This window comes from Acanthochromis polyacanthus, chromosome 17 (genome assembly GCF_021347895.1).
Source record: "Acanthochromis polyacanthus isolate Apoly-LR-REF ecotype Palm Island chromosome 17, KAUST_Apoly_ChrSc, whole genome shotgun sequence".
NCBI classification, from domain to species: domain Eukaryota; kingdom Metazoa; phylum Chordata; class Actinopteri; family Pomacentridae; genus Acanthochromis; species Acanthochromis polyacanthus.
In genome coordinates, this window is record NC_067129.1 from 22,405,530 (window position 1) to 22,430,416 (window position 24,887).

At 40.0% G+C, this 24,887-nt stretch overlaps 1 protein-coding gene across 1 annotated transcript in view; it reads left to right on the top strand.

The window, feature by feature from the left end:
• The first annotated feature begins 3,390 nt into the window (after positions 1-3,390).
• opcml (opioid binding protein/cell adhesion molecule-like) overlaps positions 3,391-24,887 on the top strand; it is a 422,175-nt gene continuing 400,678 nt past the window's right edge. Inside the window, exon 1 of the mRNA XM_051937548.1 lies at positions 3,391-3,752. Coding sequence (XP_051793508.1) covers positions 3,692-3,752 — 61 coding nt within the window. The 5' untranslated portion in view covers positions 3,391-3,691. The remainder of the gene's footprint in view (positions 3,753-24,887) is intronic.

Here is a 24,887-nt window from a genome sequence, read left to right on the forward strand (position 1 = left end):
GTTGCAAGACCCTGGGCAAACAATAGCTCAACAGGATTGTTAAGACTGTTTGCAAAATTACTGGTATCCCTCTTCCATTCCTGGAGGAAATCTACCTGCAGCGCTGCATACACAGAGCAATCTTCATCATTAAAGATCCCTACCACCTTTCTCGGGGCCAGTTCTCCCTCCTACCATCTGGCAAGAGGTACAGGAGCATCAGCTGCAAGACCAGCAGGATACGGAACAGCTTCTTTGCACAAGCTGTAAGACTGATAAAAGGACTGTGTTCCCCTCATCCACATCCACACCACTAAGAGTCTCACGAACGGACTGTGCTCCCTTCAATTTCCAAAATACAATACACACACACACACACACACACACACACACACACACACACACACACACACACACACAATCAACCCTCTCTATGGGAGGACCGCTGTTCATTATGTGTGAATGCTTTTACATTTCGTAAATTATAGTCACTGTGTGTTTTTTTAATTTATTTATTACTCTTTTTAAAAACCCCTTTTTTAAAGTTTTTTTTAATGACATTGCACTATCAGGCACTAGTGAGACACAGCATTTCATTTCAACCTGTGTATTTTTGTAACAACCATGTGAAAAATGACAATAAAAGAATCTGATAAAATCGGATCTGATAATATAACAGAAATCGTGCCCCCGTGAAAACTGTATGTTGCTGTGCTGAAGAAATAAAATTTCCTAATGATCGAGTTGCTGAGTACTGGTGTGGAGTGGAAGAAAAACGGACAATATAATGACAACTCTTCTTTGGCTACTGACCTCATCAGCTATGGGTTATTGATACTGATGGCTTCAAGTGAAGGTACCAGTCACCTGTTGAAACCATGACAGTGGTGGCTGGAGAGGAGATGTGGACACCAGCTGCAGCAGGAGATATTCCCAAGTCATGCTTCTGTGGGGCTGGGTTTCCTTCTGTGGGGGGATAATGCCAAAGGAGGGTGTTGTGCTGTGTGCACTGGATTGTTCTTGCCCAACACCCCATAGTGATCAGAGAGGGTTCGGTAAGGAGGTGAAGCACCTCCATCAGAGATCTTCTTCTGAGCGCGAACCACCACCTCTGTCCACAGCTGTTGGTTCTGAGGTGATCGTGAGGACAGGATAAAGGATCCTACAGAATTGTGTCTTGGATGGTTGTATTGAGTGCGGCAATTCATTCAGCCTGCTTTCCTACCACGTCCGTGGTGCTGGACAGATGGAAATCTATTCGGAGGAGCTCATCGGACAGCCTTTGGATAGGCTTCTTAGGGTCAGCAATCATTTTATTTACTTTGCGGATAGTTGGCACTGGTGTTAAATCTAAAGGGAAAAGCACAGAATGTGGTTTGCATGGTAAAATCCAAAGAAAAAAATTGCTATAATACACAGCAAAACATCCAACTAGCTCGCTACTATAATAAACAATGATGGTTAAATTGACAAGGATACAGACAACACACCACAAAATGACAGTTTAAAAACATATAAAATAACGCTAAATCTCTGGTAAACCACATACAATGTATGATGCAAATAAAAAGGATAATCTCAAAAAACAAACATGGCTGTCTTACTGCACAAGTCAAATCTTCATCAACACTTGAAATTTTGCATGCAGATAGCAAAAGAATATGTTGTCAGCAAGGTGATACACAGGAGGGGTGGCATCCATTGGAATGACTACAATGAAATGGGCAACCTCAAGTTCACTGCCTTGATCACTGAAAATGAGAAAAAAATGCAATGGAAGACATCAAATTAGAAGCAAGCAAAGTCAGGAAACTCAAAGTGATGGGAACACTATAAACTAAGTCATAGTCACATTTCAATGGCAAAAAATTGAAATGCAGACGAGAGACTGGGCAGTAAAGCATGGATGGACAGGCGACAGACTGGGCGGTTGTGGCTCAGGTGGTAGAGTGGTTGTCCACTGATTGCAAGGTTGGTTGTTGATCCCTGGGCAAGACACTGAACCCACGGCTACTGGCAGGCACCTGGCATGGCAGCTTTGTCACCATTGGTGTGTGAATGTGTGTGTGACTGGGAAACACAATGTCAAGTGGTTTGCATTGAAAGGCATTATGTAATTCCAGACCATTTACCATTTACTAGTATCAAGTGGGGCTGCACAGTGATAGGGTGGTTAGCTGTTTCGCCTTGCAGCAAGAAGATCCCCGGTTCAAATCCCGGGGTGGGCCTGGGATCTTTCTGCATGGAGTTTGCATGTTCTCCCTGTGCATGTGTGGGTTTTCTCCAGGCACTCCGGCTTCCTCTCACAGTCCAAAAATATGCTGAGGTTAATTGATCACTCTAAATTGCCCGTAGGTGTGAATGTGAGTGTGATTGTTTGTCTATATATGTAGCCCTGTGACAGACTGGCAACCTGTCCAGGGTGTCCCCTGCTTTCGCCTGAGTCAGCTGTGATAAGCTCCAGCCCCCCCGCGACCCTAGTGAGGATAAAGCGGTGTATAGAGGATGGATGGATAGTATCAAGTGTTAGATGTCAGCTGTTTTCCAGAAGATACAAAACATCTGGTTGTCTCTGACGATCTCTTTCAATGTAAATGAATGAAATTTAGAAAACAGCAACAAAGAGGATCAATGTATTTTTTTTCAAGTAAATCTTCAATGGATGCTTAATATGAAGTACTATGATTACATATCCATCCAAGAAGTGCTCCGAAGAACTGACACTTGGTCTTCACACTACTGTAACTCAAAAAAAGACTATGCTTGATTGTCTATTTCCTTTGAATGGAGATCAACTTAATTCCAAAAGTGGCCATTAAATGGGCACAACGGGAAGGAAAATGCAATCCAGAATGTCCTCAGCACACATGGAGATGCACTTTCATTGAAGATGTTAAGATCCCTAACACTGCATATGATGAAGTCCAAAATGCCATGGGTGATTGGAAATGATCGCCCAATCTGTTGCTTTCGCATGGAAGGAAATAGGACTGCATCCAATTAACAGAGTAGAGCACACTTGGGGCTTGTGGACTTATTTAAGAAATGCCAGGCAACACCAAAACTCACATCAGGGATAATTTCCAGAAAGTTGCCCCAATCCTAGATCACCTTGTGCATTAATTAGAAGACTACTGTTTCTTTCTTTTCTTTTCTTTTTTGTGCTTTTTTTGGTTTGAATTGAATCATCCTCCATCATCTTTGAATCATGCTCTAATTCTGTCAGAGGGCAGAAAAGGGAAATCAGGGTTGCCGATTCGAAGCAGCCAAAAAAAAAAAGGGAAAAAAAGAAGGAAAAAAACAGAGCTAGAACTGTTCATGGGTGAATGACAGAACCATCAGCCAATACTAGCTGAGCAAAGGCTGCCCTCCCTCTCCTCTCCCCCCAGTCTTGCAGAGTGCTGGTCCCTCTGTGTGCTGTAGTACGTGGAAGAGAGGGAGATCGAACGCTGCGCGAGGAACCAGCCTCTCTCTCTTTCCCTCTCTCTCTCTTTCTCTGTGAGTCGCCAACTACTACTTGCACTGGATTTAAAGCATCTTCAGTACAACCCGCATTTGGGGATGAAAAGCTATTCAAAGTGACATTCACAGGAAAGACAGAGAAAGAAAGGCAAAAGTGGGCAGCTCTTTGAAAGCCCTGTTTTGGGAAGACACAAAAAGAACGCCTTACAAAAACAAACGACCAGATCAGAATCAGCACTGGTTGGGAAGCATGTACAATTCGGTATGTTTCATCATCCTGTCATGGGTGTTTGCTGTTCTTGTGTTCCCAGGTAAGACTTCTTCTTTTCCCTTCTTTCTATCCTTGTACGTCTGTGTTTACATCCTCTGTCTTCTCTGTGGCTTTCCAGCTGCTGTTCACACACAGGGGTGCACTGTTGAGACATAGCCTCATACTCTCTTGCCTTCTCACTCTCTCTGTCTGCAAATCTTCTGTCAGTGTGACCGTGTGATGAGAAGTTGATTTTAAGTTTACGGAACAGCTTTCGGTGTTTGTTGTGCTCTGCCAAAGACGCTCCCGCGAGGAGCGAGAAAAAGTTCCCTTCACCTCACACACTTGTCAGCTTGTCAGTCTGCAGAAAGATGACATGAAGGCACAGTGTCAATGATTTCCTGCAAAAATGACTACTTCAGTCTTAGGTTTGAGTGAATTAAAAATTCAAAGACAGCTACATGTGCTTTTCTGACGCTTTGGTTGGTTCTTCGTGTAAAGATCTGCCTTTACAAGATGCAGTTTGAAAGCAATATTGATCAGTTAATCCAAAGAATGCACGTAGATGTCAATCTTATTGATTATCTCCATGATGTGCCAAGATGGGTTGATGAGTTTAGAGCTGAGCTTTGTGATTTTTCATATTTTTTAACGACAGTACAGAAGTGTTTTTTTTTTTTTTTTAAATAAATACAATTAGTATGGCATCATGTTTTTCTGCATGTATACAAAACACTGACAGCACTCACCTTTAACTTATAGTTAAAATATTTTTTCACAAGACATTCCCATCTGGGCACCCTGGACTTGGAGCTTCCCGGTGATGTCACAAGGGAGAGTGATGTCCTGAAATCACATTAAATGGGCCTGACGTCTGAAAATGCAAATATGTTCCCGAAGCACCTGAAAGTGAGAGAAATATGTTTTTTGCCCTCAAAGGGATTATGTTAGGGAGATTATGTGAGCGGGAGTCTGACAGAGAGAAATAATGTGATGCATAGGTGTGCATTTACATTTTATTTTACCAAGTCAGGTTCCTTCCAACAAACAGTTCTTGCAAACAGGAAATCTTTAAGTCAGTCTTTACCCTTTTTACTAAGATGCCATCCGCCAGTTATTGCACTCTCTTTTTCCTTGTCCTACACTTTAAGTAGTACATACATACATGTGCAGCCCTGTGATAGACAACTTCAACATTAAAACTACCTGCCTAATATTGTGTAGGTCCCCCTCTTGCCGTTGGACCTCTAGGGGTGTCCTGTACCACTGCATTGGCGGTCAATCCTTTGGGTCTAAAGGGCTGCAGGATAGGGCACCTGTGCAACCATATTGTTCCAGCACATCTTGTGGAAGCTTGATCAGATTGGGATCGGGGGAGTTTAGAGGCCAGGTGGAATTTGAACTTCAGCTTGTTGTTGTATTTCTTTAGCAATTCCTACGCAGGTTGTTTTTCCATCTCGCGGATTGTCCTGCTGGGAGAAGCTGCTGCCTTGGGGAGTGCCATTGCTGTGAATGTGAATGTGCTTGATCTGCACCAAAGTTTAAGATGAATACATTACAGGGCCTATGGTGTTTTCAGGAGAACGCTGCAATGTGATGAGATGCTCAATGGCACATTCACTTCACTTCAATTGTCAGTGGTTTCAATGTTGTGGATGATTCTTCTAATTTACAGAAGAAAATAGCATATATATGTTGTGTCAAAAAACGCGTTGTGAACTTGGACTTACAACACATTAAAAAAAGACAGAAAAACATAAATCTCATTATACAATAATACATGTTGCTTGTTGAAATCCGTGTGATACCACAAAACTGATACTCTGTTTCAGTAAATCCTGTATATTTTAAAACACATTTAGTTGCTTGTGTCCACATGGGGTCTCTGCATATCCTACAGGGAGGTATTTAATTTTGAGCCTGGAATTCACTGATATGTGTTTTACTGCTACATATTTTTACATTTATTTGAATTTGAATTTATTTATTTAGGTTAAATGTGTAAAGATCTCAAACACACAATGCCCTGTGTCTTTCTGATTCTATCACAAAAGACCTGACGATGTTTCCCTTTAGGGAGGGTTTTATTTACAACACAGAAGTGAAAATAACCCTCAATTCAATGTCATAGGATTTAAAATTGCATCGCATTATAATAAATTCATTACTTTAGTTGAACAGCAAGGTATTTGGTCATGTTTTGGTCCGATTAAATGTGATCGTTTGGATATCGCTATATTAAAAAAACAGGTTCCACAGGAAAACAAAATACATCAAAAGTCAGTAAACCTTTCATTACTGAGATTTAACTTCTGTTTTGTTCATGTGCATCTTTTGTTTTTTCAGTACTTTAAATGGCCACCTTCATTCCTAATGACAGACTCAATCCTCTTCTCCATGGAGGATACCACAATTCTGGACAGACCATTTTTTGAACCGCTCTTTGCTGGAGGAGTTGTGTGTTTTTTTTCTTCTTCTTTTTTTTTCCCAAGATACTCCAAATGTGTTCTGTTGGATTCAAGTCAAGTGACACATTTGGCCAGATCAGTAGTGTTCATTTTTTTCTTCTTTAGAAAATCTTGAGTTTGGCAGTGTGCTTTGGATTATTACCATCCTGGAATGTTCTGCTTTTACAAACTGCAGTCAGCTTGTTGGACAGTATTTTGGTTTCTCTAGAGAGACTCCAACACCTTTCACTCTCATGTAGCCTCATATCATCACACTTCCATCTCTGTGTGTCACTGTCAGGACTATGTATTCACTGTAGTAGTCCTGGCCATGTTCACACCTAATTTGCTGGACATTATCTAAGTTTATCTTGATCTAATTTGACAAAATTTACTAAATAAAACTCCCAGTATTTATCAAGCTTTTTTTCATGGTTGTTGGCGTGTTTGGCATCTTGCAGTTTTGTGTGTTTTTCATTCTCTTTGATACTCTCCATAGAGATGATTATTTATGTGCTTTTCACTGCGTGATCTGTCTCATAAACTCCATTGATTTCCACTGATAATTCCTATGCAGTGTCTGAAGTACTTGCCTATATGTGTTTTAGAGTTAGATTTAAGTATCACGCTGTCTGTAGTGTCATTTTTGTATAATGGCCACAGACATCGTATGGCTCGTTCTTTACCTCATGACTAGTGCTGTAACTGTGTTTTCACTGATTTCCAGTTGGGGAGTGATCTTCCTGTATCCTCTTCCTTCTTAGCAAAGCTTCACATCCATATTTTTACTCTGCCAAGGAACGCAGCGGAGTTATGTGATGACTGGCGTACATTTGTCCATCTGTTTGTCTGTCTGTCTGTCCGTCTCTTAGCAACATTACTCAAAAATGGACAAATGGATTTATAGGAAATTTTCAGGGAAGGTCAGAAACGACACAAGGACGAAGTGAATACTTTTTCGCAGTGAAGCGGCTTATAGTCTGGATACACGGATTTCTTAAAGATTTCTCCATCATTGGCAATGCGTCACTGTAACTATGATAATAAATGAACACAACATCAGCTGCCTGCTGATGATCACATTGCGATTGTGATCCAACTACAAATTGACTTCTGCAGACTAATCGGGACTTATCCATCGAAAATCATACAAGGAGCAATTGATTAAATTCTATGGGTGTTTCCGAGTCACGCCAGTTCAGCCCGCTACATATTTAGGTCAGACAATTCGGTATTCGTACATAACATACACATGTATAATACATGCTTGTGCTCCCTGCAAGCTAATTTTTTATTAAAGATTTCATCTGTTGGAAATGATCCCACTGAGCAGCCTTGGTGGGATATTGCTCTCTCTGAGTGTTTTTCTTGTTATTGTCAGCAGAAAATTGTTTTTCATGTGAAGCCATTGATTATGACATGCAGTTGAAGGCCTCCCATAGGTCTAATAAAAGGCTTTGTATTTAAATGTCATTTTATAGCCATGTTCACCGAATTAGGTGAAATTAGAATCACATGTGTACTTTTGTTTCAAGTTGTGCGTCAGTAATTCCAGGTGTATTCTCTTGTTCCAGTGGGCCTGTATTTTCAATACAATCTTTTTAAAGCATTTGAAGAGAAAATATTCTACATGTAATATTGGACAGGGGTGTATTCACTTCTGTTATATACTGTATGTGTACACTCAGTGTGGGCTAGCAGCCAGAGCCAGTTTAATATGGGCATGTTTGCAATGGCACAACAATAGAGTAGAAGATGTTAACTGTCAGCATATGTTTTGTGAGCCAGTACAATAGTGACAGAGTTTTTAAAGGTGTTGTGTCCAAGCCATTATCATTATAATGTACAATTTAGTTTTTGTTAAAGAAATGTAAAAGTCTCTATGAATTTTGTCTCAGTTTCACGGTACTTATATCACCATACAAGTGTGTTGCAAACAGTTGGTTGCATTCTAAACTGACTAGATTATGTCTGCGACAGCTGCTGCATCGCAAATACGTGACTAAGCAGCCTGAACCAGGCTGGACAGAGCATGACATATTGGCTCTGGTGTGCTTATGGTATTGAAGAACATTTTACATTGTATTTAAATATGACAAAGATTAGTATCTTTCTTCCTCTTGTCTTTCATTATAACACACTTGCATCGTGTCCAACAGGCAGCAGTGACATGGTTGACATCACACATGGTGTATGTAGGAGGTGCACCCATTAAGGTGAAAATGAAGGTGCACATACACATGCACAGACTTCGGATTTTTACTCGGAAGCAAAGCTGCTTTTTCCCTGTAAAGTTTTAAATTACTTTACTCATCGCTCCCTAGATGTAATCTGTAATACTATTTGCCTTGTTTTTGCATAGTAACCAAAACAGCCCAACCATTTTTGTCTTTGGGTGTATTGCTAACTTTTGTTGGCATTCTTAATGATCCACAACAAACACGTCCCACGTGATCATAACATTTAATCTACACTCAAGAAAAATATAAACGCAACACTTTTTTTTCTCCCATTTTTTATGAGATGAACTCAAAGATCTAAAACTTATTCCACATATACAATATCACCATTTCTCTCAAATATTGTTCACAAATCTGTCTAAATCTGTGATAGTGAGCACTTCTCCTTTGCTGAGATAATCCATCCCACCTCACAGGTGTTCCATATCAAGATGCTGATTAGACACCATGATTAGTGCACAGGTGTGCCTTAGACTGCCCACAATAAAAGGACACTCTGAAAGGTGCAGTTTTATCACACAGCACAATGCCACAGATGTGGCAAGATTTGAGGGAGCGTGCAATTAGCATGCTGACAGCAGGAATGTCAACCAGAGCTGTTGCTCGTGTATTGAATGTTCATTTCTCTACCATAAGCCGTCTCCAAAGGCGTTTCAGAGAATTTGGCAGTACATCCAACCAGCCTCACAACCGCAGACCACGTGTAACCACACCAGCCCAGGACCTCCACATCCAGCATGTTCACCTCCAATATCGTCTGAGACCAGCCACTCGGACAGCTGCTGAAACAATGGGTTTGCATAACCAAAGAATTTCTGCACAAACTGTCAGAAATCATCTCAGGGAAGCTCATCTGCATGCTCGTCGTCCTCACCTGTGCACTAATCATGGTGTCTAATCAGCATCTTGATATGGAACATCTGTGAGGTGGGATGGATTATCTCAGCAAAGAAGTGCTCAGTATCACAGATTTAGACAGATTTGTGAACAATATTTGAGAGAAATGGTGATATTGTGTATGTGGAAAAAGTTTTAGATCTTTGAGTTCATCTGATAAAAAATGGGAGCAAAAACGAAAGTGTTGCATTTATATTTTTATTGAGTGTAAATCCCCCATCAAATCCTCAACAGATGGGATAATGAGAAGTCATCTGGTAAACTCTAGACTAGATATGGTATTTTCTTAGCCTAAATAAACACAAATTCAATTGTACATGCGCTTTATGCAGCAACTCAAAGACGAATGGCATCAAACAGAAACCAAGTCAAATAGATACACAACCGTTCAAGTTTGGGGTCACCTAGGCAATTTCTGGTTTTCCATGAAAACTCACACTTTTATTCATGTGCTAACATAATTGCACAAGGGTTTTCTCATCATCAATTAGCCTTTCACCACCATTAGCTAACACAATGTAGCATTAGAACACAGGAGTGATGGTTGCTGGAAATGGAATATTCCATTAAAAAAAACAGCCGTTTCCAGCTAGAATACTCATTTTCCACATTAACAATGTCTACACTGTATTTCTGAATAATTTAATGTTATCTTCATTGAAAAAAGCTTCTGATTCAAAAATAAGGACTTTTCTAAGTAACTCCAAATGTTTGAATGGTAGTGTATGTAAGAGGTAAGGATTGTACAATTTTAGCAGCCAGGGATCCATGGGAAACACGTAACCTGTTATCATGTTCCCTCCTGTAAGAAAGTTATTCAAAGTTCATCAACATATTGTCACCTTAGTAAAATAATGGCCAAAGTCATTTTTTTTGACAAAAGTTATTGTTTTGCCTAAATCATCCCCTCATGATGCCGCCCACCTCTGGTAAAATCACCTACATCCTCAGCTGAACAGATCATGTGATTCTACTCCTGTTGTATAATGGCCTAGGTCAGGGTTCAGTGTGGTATGTTTCGTTTTGTGTGTGTGTTTTCTGAAAAACCTGAAAAAATGACTTAGGCCAACATTTTAAGATGGTGTCAATGTTAGAATTCCGAAAGTGAAAGAGTTGGAACTCCATGTCCTCCATGTTTCTTCCCCTCATTGTTTACCCAGAGAAGGGTTTTGCTGAGTGGCCATGTTCTTTTTTAGTATTGCCCTGCTTCAAATTTATACACATTCTGTACATACCTTTACACTTGGGAGCTACACGATGCCACTGCAGTTTATCTCACATCTACTGACTGAGCACCCACCACCTGCTATCCCTGGGAGGGTCAGACACCTTGAAGATTTAAAGTATTGTTCTTTTGGTCACAAAATAGTATATGGTGTGTGTATGTCACTGCAAACGTATACCAACAAGCAAGTGCACTTAATGAATAACATATCTGCCACTGACTTTGATTAGCTTTCATTTTCTGAAATGAACTGGACTGTCGCTCAGTGATAAAACAGAGAACAAAGGAACCTGTACATTCTGAATTCAGATGGGTTTAAAAAGTTCCATGAGAGTCATTTGCAAGAACAAATTGAGCTGTCCGAAGATATCTGTGAAAATGAAGCACCAGATTTAGTGTTCAAATGAATTTCACAGGCTTGTGCAAGAAAGAAGTTATTTTTGTTTAGTCAGTGAGAAGGCGGCTTTAACTAGAACTACGAACCTTTGATTCCAGTTTTTTTCCTTCTGTTCCATTAGTGTGGGCAAAGTGTAATTATGAGCATACTTGACAAACCACAGCTTGCAGATGCCACTTCATTTAGAGAATTGCTGAGGAGTGTATTTTGACACCCTTTGATACAAAATACCTTAGAATTTCTAAAGAGCGTCGCACGGAAAGGCTTTATCAGCTCATTTTTATTTAATTTAGCGACATTAAGCATCGCAATTGCCTTTTGGCTAAGCAGCATTAAGAGTGAATCCTAATACCTTCAGATAAAGACGATCGTGTAGCTCTGAAAAATGACACCATTTAATTATGCAAAACTAACAAAATGGTTATGAGAAGAGGATGCAATTAAGGTCCCCGTATGCACACCTATGGCCACACTCAGGTCATGTTTGTGTGCCACTACAATGTCTGCTGATTTATGCAGTAGTTGAAGTTTAATGTGACATTTATCCGTAGAGCTTCAGAGACTGATTAAAATGAAAGAACATCATTAACTGTGAATTATTTTACAGAAGAAGCATCTCTGCTTCTTCTTCAAAATGTAATATATATATATATATATATATATATATATATATATATATGTATGTATGTAATAGAATAATAGTAATTGTGAAAATCTAAAACCAGCTAAACTCAACAGGACACATTCAGTTGCGATATCAAATTAAATCAGCAGTGCTCACACTGAAAAAACACAAAAATCTTTTCTTTTACATTTTCAATGTGAAGACTATTGATTTGACAGCTACTGCTGCTATTTGTGCTTAGCTACTTTAGACTACACTCAGTACAGAGATGTGAGGCTGCTGCCAGAGACCTTGTGTAACAGGAAATAAATTATTACTAACTTTTATTATTTTATATAAAATGACCAAAAGAAATAGAAATAATTCCATTTTCAGTTAGCATGTATTAAAGAGTACAAGTTTCCATCATGTATCTTTTGTTTGGCCCACACAAAAAGTGACTGAAGAGTTCAACCCTTCAGTGAATGCTGAAAAGTCAGCTAAGATGCTGGTGATGTTTCCTTAGACACTTAATTGAATGAACTCTCAGCAGTACATTCCTTCAACTCCTCAATTCAAGTCAAAAGATTTGAAGTCAGAGCAGCTCATGTTCTGAATGGAAAAAAACCACATGGATTTTTGAAATTGAATTACCTTGAAATTAAGTGAAATTATGATATCATATAGGGCTGCACAGTGACATAGTGGTTAGCACTTTCGTCTTGCAGCAAGAAGATCCCCGGTTCAAATCCCGGGGTGTGCCTGGGATCTTTCTGCATGGAGTTTGCATGTTCTCCCTGTGCATGCGTTGGTTTTCTCCGGGTACTCCGGCTTCCTCCCACAATCCAAAAATATGCTGAGGTTAATTGATAATAAATAAAAAATCAAATACAGTAAGTCTCTCTTCCTGCGTCATTACTTCACCTATGGTTGTATAATGGCTAATCTTGATTCATTTCTGAATTCTGAGAGAATTCCAGTGTTCTGGCTCAGATTTGGTCCAAAATTAAAGCACTTCATGAAACTGGATGGCCTTTCAGACAAATAGAGCAAGACATCAAGTGTTCTCACAGTGTGGTCAAGTATGCCGTGGAGTCAATTGCAGAGCCTGGTACTTACAAATGCGCCAAGTAAGAGGCTGAAAATGAAAGCTAACTGAAGCAGATGTCAGGCATCTCAGGATTTGAAGTACTAGAGACAGAAGAAAGACCACTGTTGATCTTCAGGCAGAGATTAAAGGTAAAAATAGTTGCTAAGAAGTCATTGTTGGGGCCTACAAAGATCCACAAAATCCTCAAAATGACAGAAAAGCTGGAGAATGTTTAGATGCTAGATGCATCACAGTGAAACATGGTGGAGATTCCATTACGGTATCGGGTTCCATTTGTGGAAATGGCATGAACAAATTAGTTTAAATCTATGGTATCGTGAACAAGCAGGTCTACCACAACATCTTGGTTCATCATGGAGTCACTTCTGGACTGAACCTGATTGATTGTGGGTTCATATACCAAGAAGACAATGACTCAAAGCAGACATGAAAATCTGTGCAGAGTCTACTGAACCAAGAAAAGGGAATCTGGAGAGACTGATGGACTGGCCAAGTCAAAATCCAGACTTGAATTCTATTGAACAGATCTGAGATTTATTGAATTCAAAAATAGATGGCACATAAGTTTCATCTGAAGCAAGTCTCCGGGAACATCTAGAAACTACTCGGATCTCAATAACAAAATAGACTGTCAAAAATGTCCATAAAAACAGTGACAGCACGAATGCAAGCTGTTATCAGGGCCAAAGGAGGTCATATGGAATATTTTTTTGGTTAATTTATGTTAAATAAGGACTATTTAGTTGTTCCAATTTGTTATTTGCCTCATAAATAACAATACAGTTTTTAGTTTGAGACAGGTTTTTGACAGATTCCTAAAATAGTTTTGTTTTTATGACAGGTGGTCGAATAAATTTGTTAAGCACTGTTATAGAAACTGTTAAATGCATGTTAAAAACCAAAGACTTGTGCCAGGTGAGCAAAAGGGGACATGTGAGGCAGAATCTAGAACATTTGTGTTGCTGTTTGGAAGGTCTTTCATCGTTCTTCTGGTCGCATAGTTGATTGCTGCCCATTCCAAGGTCCTCTCTCGTTTCCTTCCTCTTTACCTTCCATTCCTCAACCCAACAGAGGAATCCCGTTCCTCATGAGACAATACGAGTTATGTATGATGTTAATGGGCAAATACAAAAGACTGGCTTGACAACCTACAGCTGTATCTTTAAGTTTGTAACTCTTCTTTATAAAAGTATGTACAAAGAACATATGCACTATTACTTGAGTTCAAAAGGACAGAGAATCTCAGTCAGTTCATTTTTAACAGCATCTGAAAAAAATCAATGAGCCATACTATCCAAATGATCTCAGGTCTATATTAGAAGGAAATAAGAGAAAATACATCTTTGCTTGCATCTGGACTGTTTATTGGAATATGTTTTTAGTTTTTTCTTTGTGAAACTTCTTTTGCCCTCGGGAGGTCAAATGGTCCCTGTTTACACACATGGGCTAGTCAGAGTCAGATGCTATTACAGTCATTTGTACTGCAGGTCTGCTTTATCCATCAGGACTTGCACTTTCCCACTATAATGGAAAATCAATTAAAAACAACCCAGAGAGTTTAACTGCTGCATTTGAGAGCATAAATGTCCTCTCAAGTAATTTCAAGTCTTTCTGAAGATTTCCACATCCATTATTCCTGCCAGTGGCAAACATGATGCAGGTGGATAAAATGGATTAAATAGGAGCAAGAATTGATGTTGTACTCATTTATCAGGGCACTACCAGGTATCATTTGGAAATATATTATTAATATTTCAGATTGAAATGGGGTGGGCGCGTCTCTTTGTGTGTACTTCTTTCACAAACACTTCTGAGGTGAGATATACTCCTAAATACTGGTACTGATGACCTGCTATCATAGATTGAGTCCAGATGTTGGGATCATCACACTGGTGACATCCTTAATTTTACATTTTGAAAATAATTAGTTTATTCTCCTATAGAAAGGTCTGTAAGGAGAAAGAGCTCAGAACGGGCAAGGTTGGTGAGTCAATCCCCCACTCCTTCACATGTCAAAGTCTCCTTGAGCAAGACACAAAGTTGTTCCCAACAGGCAAGCACCATGCATGGCAGCTCTGTTTGGGTTTGCTGTCTTCCCAATGGTCTCCCACTAAATTTACAGCTGTGAGAAACGGTCTCTAGATTCTCTGCTGCTCTGGAATGCGGCAAGCAATAAACTGTTGTTCTGCTCCTCAGTACACTACAATGTCTTTCCGAACATCCATCCATCCATCCATTCTCTGTACACCGCTTTATCCTCACTGGAGTCACGGGGGTGCTGGAGTCTATCCCAGCTGACTCGGGCAAAGGCAGGGGACACCCTGGACAGGTCGCCAGTCTGTCACAGGGCTACACATACAAACAATTACTCTCACATTCACACCTACGGGCAATTTAGGGTAACCAATTAACCTCAGCATATTTTTGGACTGTGGGAGGAAGCCGGAGTGCCCGGAGAAAACCCACACATGCACAGAGAGAACATACAAACTCCATGCAGAAAGATCCCAGGCCCAGGCCGGGATTTGAACCGGGGATCTTCTTGCTGCAAGGCGAAAGTGCTAACCACTACTCCACGTCTTTCCGAACATGAATTTTAAAATATAAACTGAGATTCAAGAATCAAAGCAAAGCAGTGCAGGTACTACTGCTTGGTTCAAATTTTACACAGGTAACATCACATATCCATCCATCCTTCCATCCATCCATTATCTATACACTGCTTAATCCTCATTAGGGCCATGGGGGGGCTGGAGCCGATCCCAGCTGATTTAGGCCGAAGGCAGAGGACACTCATCTAGGATCTATCGCAGGACTACTTATAAAGACAATTCACTCTCGCATTCACACCTACTGACAATACCTACTGAGGTTTACCAATAAACCTCAGCATATTTTTGGAGTGTGGGAGGAAGCCGGAGTGCCCAGAGAAAACCCACGCATGCACAGGGAGAACATGCAAACTCCATGCAGAAAGACCCAAGGAAGGCTGGGATGCAAACCGAGGATCTTCTAGCTGCAAGCCAAAAGTGCTAACCACCAATTCACTGTGCAAAATCACACAGGTGTCATGCAATTAATTGGTTTGTTTTTTTCCCCCATTGCTCGGAAAAATAGACCATTTAACAAATTTGACTGTGCCTATGCCACTCAGTCTGACATGGCGCATTACTGAAGATGGCCCTTTGTTTCTGTAAGGTACTGCTGGGATAGGTTTTTGGAAGTATGATTACATCCCAGAGGGGAGTTTTACCCGTGTTATCACAGACAGCAGTACAGTAATAATACATTGGAATGCTTAAACTTTTAAGTGAGAATAAAAACAAGAAGAAAAGGCTTACACCGGAGTTATCTGTCAAAGAATCTGTTGCTGGGGGTGAAATCTTTTCCTCACTCTAATTCCTTCTCACTGTGTGATGCTTCCCTTGAGGCTGCATATTTGTCAAGCTGATGCTGGCACAAGATAAAGTTGTGGCCAGAACTCCTTCAACTTTCCTGGTCTGTGTGTGACTCAAACAGTATAGCCTCCTTAGCCTCAGCTGATTGAGCCATTTATCATAATGACATGCCTACAGCCGACTATAGACAATATCACTTCTCGGTTCTGCCCATTGATCCCAAAGACTCAAAATGATGGATTGCAATTATCAGTGAGTCAAATTGGTTGAGAAAATGAAGCTTCACTTTATTAAGTGTTGGTGATCATCGTGTGTATCCGCTTCAACTTAATATTTATGCTATCTAAAGTCACTTAGCCTAAATTATGGCTGTTAATCATGCTAACCAAGGTGCCTTTCATTACATAACAGGAACCCGAGAAGTCCTATTTGAAAACAAGTGGAAGTAGAGTGCAGATGAAGTTATTTTTACTGTTGTTGTTTTCAGTAAAATGTATGATATGTCAAATTTTATGGCCTGATATTACTCACGGTTGACACAACTTATGTCTGTAAAGGAGATGGAAAGTGTGACAATTTATCATGGTGTCAACCTTCCTGGGATCACATCACTCATTTGATTCTGACACACTTGGATTCTGCCAGGAGAAGTGAAGCAAAGCATTTAAAACTCCAGAAACACAACAAATGCACTAAGCAGTTACAACGGTGAAAGCTATTTATTCTGTCATTTTTCTTTCTTGAGATGCATCCTAACATTGCTGTACCCACCACCCCCAAAATACGTCTATAATTCCAGAGAAGTATGTTGCTATATAGTTTCTGAAAATCTAGAACATTTTTCTCAATAGATTCGGAATTTATGCTTCCAGTCTTTAAAGAATGGGTCCCAGAAATACATTTCAAAAGAGTATCTAAAGATGTTACTCAGAAACCAGCCACCAAGTCAGTGCATAATCTATTTTGGATGTGGGAAACTGGGATATTGTCTCCAAAGCTTTACAATGGAACAATCATTGACAGTGACTCACTACTTCAACAAAGCCGTGGCATTGTAACAGCAGTGAACACAGGCTAACATTCATTTGAGGGGTACATTGGTGAGAACACTGTCTGTTGGCATGACTGAAGAAACCCCAGTGAGAATTCATTGAACATTTGTTGCTAAATGAGAGCATTGCTGTCTTTGAATAGACACAAGTAATAGATTGTCAGTGAATAGGCGGTAGATGGCACAGATGAGAACAAGCATGCAAGTGTCATGAGGCTACAGGACTTAATATGAGAAGGGATTGCTAAACCAGAATACAGTTGGTTCAAGAGCTATTGGCACTACAGTATAACAGGATTCCTGTTGCATACAAATGTGCTCAGTTTCATCTTGGGCCGTTTTCATTTGGAACAGACCCCCATTGACTAATTTATCCATTATTTACTGAATCAAAATGGGTCATAGCACTGGGAAATCAGTGTGCCAGTGGCTGGTTTCCACTATGACAGCCATGTAACATTATAGTCCCCATTCAGAATGTGTTTAGAACATTTGAACTTTGTCTATGTGGTGTCACACTGACAGCGGCATCTGAACCAGTCTTTTGCTTTGGATGGTATTCTGACCTGACTGCATTATTCATACAGAGCTTGGTGGTGCTGATTTAAAAGTAAAAAATACATACACACACACACACACACACACACACACACACACACACACACACACACACACACACACACACACACACACACACACACACACACACACACACACGTGTGTGCGCCCATGTTTTTGCTATATTGTGGGGACCAAATGTCCCCACAACTTTAAGAAAACCGAAAACTATGTCACTTGTGGGGACCTCTTTTTGGTCCCCACAAGTTTAAACAGTGTTTTCTTGGCCATGTTGTTGTTACTGAAAAAAGTAAAAGTGCAAAAACGTTTCTTTAAGGTTAGCCATTGTTTTGGTCTGGGTTAGGGTTTGGTTAAAGCTGCTGTCCGGAGTTTGAATCGCAGCGTCTCCCAAAACACTGTTGGTCCCTCCCTCTGATTTCGCCCCTTCATTTGTGCACGCGCGCTGTACCTGAGAGAAGTGCCCGGAGTGCTGCAGCATCTTGCCTGTTTTGCTGTTTTCCACTCTTCTACATTTAGTACATTTAGTAAATAATAAAGGAATTACGTTAGAATTCTGTATTGAGTCTAACTTGTCCTAATACCAAAATAACATGAATCTGCTAGGACGAACGAGTAAAGTTTCAATATGTGATTACACTCGTGTATCCCTCTCGATGATGTTGTTTATCAAACTTAGTACATTTACGCGTGTATATGTGTTACATTGTTTATTTATGTCTATCTCGAGTTCAGAATTGCATGACTCCTCTGACGAAGAGTATGTCCCAGACGCCCCAACATCTTCCTCCAGAGGTCGGGCATCTAAACGAAGCCGTCAGGCGGGCTATGGAAGCCGTGGTCGGGGAGCGACGCGAGCACCCCCAGCCAAAAAACGTCCTGCAGTCTCTTGGCCTGACAAGCCGTGGGATTGGTAACTTTTCTGGAAGTTGCTGAGCCCTGATGCTCTCTCCTCCACAAGCAAAACAAATGTGCGCGCGGTTGCGTAGTGCGTAGCTCGCCCACCTCTGCATGGGCTTGCTTGCTGTGCGCGTAACCGTTGATTGACAGCATGACAAAGCTGAAGCTCGAACTTGATTGGTCGGCAGCGACCGGCGCTTTTTGGAATAACATGGGGGTCTATGAGAAGAAGGCGGAGCTCATGAATAAATTTTCATATCGCGTTATACTAACTTTATATTACAGTATCAAACTAGACTAACACATTTAAGCTTTGTTAAAAAATGATACATAAATTGAAATCAAACGGAAACTCCGGACAGCAGCTTTAAGGTTAGGGTTAGGGTAAGGGTTAGGGGTTAGATATGAATGGGAGTCAATGGTATGTCCCCACAATGATAGCAAGACACACACACACACACACACACACACACACACACACACACACACACACACACACACACACACACACACATATATATACATATATATATACATTACTGTTCAAAAGATTGGGGTCACCGAGGCAATTTCATGTTTTCCATGAAAACTCACACTTTTATGTGCTAACATAATTACACAAGGATTTTTTAATCATCAATTATCCTTTCAATATGATTAGCTACTGCTTATTGTTTCAAATGTTGCTATTTGACAACAATGGGATTAATCACAATTAATTAATTATAATGCCTCTAATTAATTTGATGTTTTTTTTTAAAAAAAATCACATTCCACCGCTAGTTCTTATAAAACTATATTCTCCACTCTTGAATATGTCTTCAGTGTCATATTGTTTGGAAACAAACATAACTTGACACCTCCGAAGTGGTTGAGAACGCACCCAGTTTAGAAGATGTACTAGGGCTGGATGATGGCATAACTCAATGACTGGACTTTTACCTAGAAGGCCAGGGTTTGCATTCCATGATTGAGGAACATGGATGGAGTTACGAAGAATGTCACAGTCAGGGTAAAATACCAGTCTTTCATTCCATGTTTGAAGCATCTCCTCCATTCCTCATTTAATATGTGATTGGTTTGCTGGAAAGAAATGTGCTGTGTAATATGAAAAAGAACAAATTAGTGCTGTGTACACTTACATTGTAATATTGATGCTAAAAGAAAATATTGTGCAGTCCTAATTTGCATGTTTCCGGATTTTTCAATGAGGTAGGATGTATAGAATTTTTAAATATATATATTTACAGTTCTTTATACTTGTCTGGATGGGGGATGGGATGTTATATTCTTGATGATTAGCTTGTTGTCTGTTTATGTGATAACGCCATCATGTCCACCAGGGATTGAATTTGTTTTCTTTTACTGCAACATACTAAAGTGGCTACAGTGGGTCGATTCTGGAATTAATCAAAATCACTGACGTCAAAGGTGATCACCAGAGCAAGTCTAAACCCTGTTTCTGTTATTGATTCTTTTATGTGCTCAAGCTTGTAAAAGAGATTCATTACTGTAATGAAGCACTTCAAAATGTTTGGCCATCAGCTAGTTCCAATAGTGAGCTCTGATGGAGGATTTGTACTCACTGATCCAGTCTGTTGGGCAGCAGTGTAAAGACAGCCACAGGGCCCTTTGAGTCACTGTGTTAAAGTGGAGTTACGGCTGATGAAGTCTCTGTAGCTGCACTAATCAATATTTTTACGTAGAGTGGGCCAATTGATTGGTTGTTTCGTAGAATCATTGCCAATTCTGCAGCTCATTTCAGCTCTCATCATCCTCTCCAAGGTCATTGTTTTGTCATTTAACGGTCTGCAACTTTACCTCTACAAACCACTGTATGCTACCTGTCATGCATCAAACAGCAGCTTGTTAGAAAATATATTGGAGACTCTAGCTGTTATAGAGGCAAATGCATGGGGGTTTATGAAGAGTGAGTCCTGGATTTGTACTTGTCAGGTTAGGGTCACAGCTGTAATAAAAGTTAAAAACATGAAAACATCATTCACACACCTCTCATATTCTGAAATAGCAAATGCATAACCCGCCCTCAGCATTTAGGCTGACTTTACACTTGTTAACCCATCAAACCTAGACTGCCTCACTATGTTTCTTTCAGCGTCACTTGTTTTGTATGCTGTTAATATGAAGTGGCAACAAATCCAACACCTGCTCGACCCTTCATTGAGAAGCTAGCAAGCAGACTGTAAACACTGCAGGAGCCACATTCCTAGAGCAGAGTGGGAATCAGAGCTCAGTGAGAAACACGACATCTCAATTAAAAATAGCGACATGTCAGACCACACAGTAGGTCAAACCCCAAAGTGGATCTAAAGTTATTTTTACATGTGCTTCCTTTTCATTGTATTGTGCAGCTTTACAGCTTGAGATAAAATGAAACTTCTCAGCTCGTCACCAATCGTCTCCAGCTACAGTAATTAACACTACACCCTTTTGTGTCCTCCTTAATGTCTGCCCGATAGTTAAAAGACAGGCTTTTAATATTACCAGACGGTGTATGAAGGGATGACACACCAGAAGTGTGGGAAACACTCTGGATGAAGCAGAAAATTGCCAAGTTCTGACTTATTGATTTTTTTAAAGAAATAATCTAAATCCAAAGTTCAAAATACAAGACTAGAACTTGCTATAAAATGCCTGACGTGACCTGATAACCAAGTGGTTTGGGCAGATACTGTATGGATACAAATATCTGTGTTTGATTCTCAGCTAGCTGACCCATTTGCTGCATGTCACCTGTTTGTTCTCTTCAATCATATTTCCTATATCTCTCTGCTGTCTCTTTCACATGAAGCAATAAAGCGGCCAAAAAAAGAGAAAAATCTTTAATAAAATAATGCCTGACAGGTGTCTTAATGAAGGGATGTTGTGCCACCAAAACAGCTCGAACGCACCACCAATGTGGCATCTGGCACCAGATCCTTTGGGTCCTGAGGGTTGTGGGGTGAGCTTTCTCTAGTTCAGGTAGTTTGCTGCGACGCATTCTATTGATGCTCGATTGATATCTGAGGAGTTTTGAAGCTGAATCCTTGTCTTGGGCTGTTTGTTGTGTTCCTTGAGCTTTCCCTGAGCAGTTGTGGTGCATTGTTCCACTTGATGAGGCTACTGACGGCGGGGAGTGTTGCAGCCAAAGAGCGATGTGTTTCATCTGCAGTGGTGTTTTTGTGGGAGGTACAGGTCAAATTAGAGTCTCTTTCACACCACTGTCACTTATTCTAATGTCTTTCATCCACAACAAGAGTTTGAAGCAGTTTTATTGAACTTGAACATTGAGAGCGTCTTCCAATCCTCTTAATAGTAGGGTATAGTAGGGTTTAATGGAAAGTAATGGAGTGTGTCAGGCACTGTTTGTCTTTCAAAACTTTGCCTTTTATATCATATTAGTCTTTTTTTTTTTTTTTAATGTGCCTTTAAACCAGAATCAATGGTCGCATCACTTCTGTCTTAGCTCCTTCATACTGGCTGCCAGAATATATGTTAGTATGAATTTAAAGATTTTAATGATTAGCAATTCATTAGTCATTCATGGTTTCGCTCTCATCTATGTCTCTGACCTCTTTGCATGTACACACCAATATGCACTTTGAGATCCTCGGGCAGAGATCTGTTCCAAGGACAGAGAATTTGCAGAGGGCCCCGAGGCTCTGGAACAATCTACCTGAGGAAATCAGGTTGGCCGGGTCAGTGACCTGCTTAACTTACACTATCATTCAAAAGTTTGGGGTCACCCAGACAATTTCATGTTTTCCATGAAAACTTACACATTTATTCATGTGCTAACATAATTGCACAAGGGTTTTCTAATCATAAATTAGCCTTTCAACACCATCAGCTAACACAATGTAGCATTGGAACACAGGAGTGGAGGTTGCTGGAAATGTTCCTCTGTACCCCTGTGTATATATTCCATTAAAAACAGCCTTTTCCAGCTAGAATAGGCATTTATCACATTAACAATGTCCAGTCTGTATTTCTAATTAATTTTAATGTTATTTTCATTGACAGAAAAAAATGCTTTACTTTCAAAAATAAGGACATTTCTAAGTGACCCAAAACTTTTGAACATAAGTGTACTTGAATTATTACACTTCCTGATTTTTTTGTTTCAATTTCCTTTGAATTTCTGTTTTTTCCTCTCAAAATGATTTTATATGCTAACCATTTTTAGAACTGTATTAGTTTTTTATGCAGTACATTATTTTTGATTGTGTAACATTATTTCTGCACAATCATCGCATTCATATTATCAGTCTTCAGTTCGCCCACATTTCAAATTTGGTCTACCGGATTCTGATCTTGTGACTGGGGAGAACAGTGAGTATCACTGAAGTCATTGCCTTGCTGATAAAAGCACTTTGAAATTACTTTTTTTTTGACCATGATTGTATGGTGTGAAGGGGTTCCAAAATGTGGCAAGAAAACATTCCCAATATTTTTACACCACCAGCAGACAGAACTGCTCGACTTACTCAACAGACCAGGCTCTGTTTTATAATCTTCACCTGTCCAATGCTGATGAGCCTGTGCCCACTGCAGTGTTAGATTTGAGCTCTTGGCTGACTGGTGTGGAGCCTGATGTGGTTGTCCTCAGGTCGCCCATCCACCCCCAACTTGGATCTGTTTTTCATTCTGACCTGGTGTTTAGCTCAACACACTTGTAGAAAGTGGTTATCTGAGTTACCGTAGGCTTTCTGTCAGCCCCAACCAGTCTGCCTCTCATCAGCAAGGTATTTCTGTCTACAGAACTGCCATACACTGGATGGTGTTTTTTTTCAGTGATTCATATTATTCTGAAGCTGTTATGAAAAAAAAAATTGAACAGATCAGCATTTTCAGAAAATCTCCACTACAAAAAGTCCACTACCAACAATCATGCCGCAGTCAAAGTCACTTAAATCATTTTCCCCTCATTTTAATAAGTTGGTGTGGATAATAAACTGTGTTTGCAGGATATTATGCACTGCACTACTGCCTCACAAATGGCTGATTGGACAGCTGCAGCATACAGAAACAAACACAAATAAAGTACTTTTGACGAGTGTATATGACCTGCAGAGTAAATGTAGATGGAGCAGATTTTATACAGTCAAGTCCAAAGTGTATTCTGCACGGAACAAGTGAAAGCTGCAGCTGCCTGGAAGAGCAGTAATGAGGCAAAACATGTGAACTATGTATTGTACAGAAAATTTATGCAAGTTATTGGCCACCACCCAGTGATCTGTTTCAGATGAGAACTTAGCGGCTCATTTGTACTGCTTCTATAGCTGCTGCTACCTATGCATGTCACGCCCCACCCTCACCCCAGAATCCACCTGCGAGCTCCGTTTCTGTGTGGTTCCCCTTGGGGAAGATGCATTGATCTCTCCCTGTGCTGGGTTTAAATTATGCTTCACAGGGAAAGATACAAAACACAACCTTGACGCCAAATTTAAATATATTTACATGTGTTCGTAGTAATATATCTGGACTTGCACTTGAATGTATAGACTAAAGGGTGGTTAGTGTACACCTTGCTGGAGCCACCCAATCTCAAACAAGTTACAAGCCCTATCAGTCAAAAATTTGGATGCACCTTCTCATTCACATGTTTTTGTTTACAACATAATTCCATATGTATTCTTGTGTAGTTTTGATGTTTTCAGTACTAATGTACAAAATAATTCAGTAAAAACCATTGACTGGCCTTTTGATTGGTATTGTATACATATATATGCATTGAGAGAGAGAGAGAGAGGTGGGGGGGGATATTTATCATAAAGCTTGTGTAAGTAAGCAAAAAACAATGATATGTCCTCTACTGGTGATGCCATAGTTGGTGCCCGACTGGTGAAGGGTAACCAAAATGGTTCCTAACAATAAGGTAATAATTTGACTGACACCATATGTACCATGCAGAAGCTTTTTGTGTAACATGCATCAAGTCAGTTTTATTTATACAGTGTCAGATCATGCCAGAAGTTCTCCCAATGTGTGTGTGTGTGTGTGTGTGTGTGTGTGTGTGTGTGTGTGTGTGTGTGTGTGTGTGTGTGTGTGTGTGTGTGTGTGTGTGTGTGTGTTTTACAGAGCTAATCTATGTGATTTGTTCGACTGTTGCTGCCAATCCGTTGCTCTCCAAGAGGAACTGCACAGCCAGTACTATTTACAAAGTTAACTGAGTTTGCATAAAAAAATAAAACAAATAAAATTACTCGCGTGAGCCTGTGATAATAGTCACATATCCCTTTGCATTCTGCACCTAAGTCTGTGAAAGCACTCAAGAAAGAATTGCATAGATCTTTTTTGCACTCATGGATTTTGCCATTGTAATATTGTCAAAGATGTCCATTGCTTTA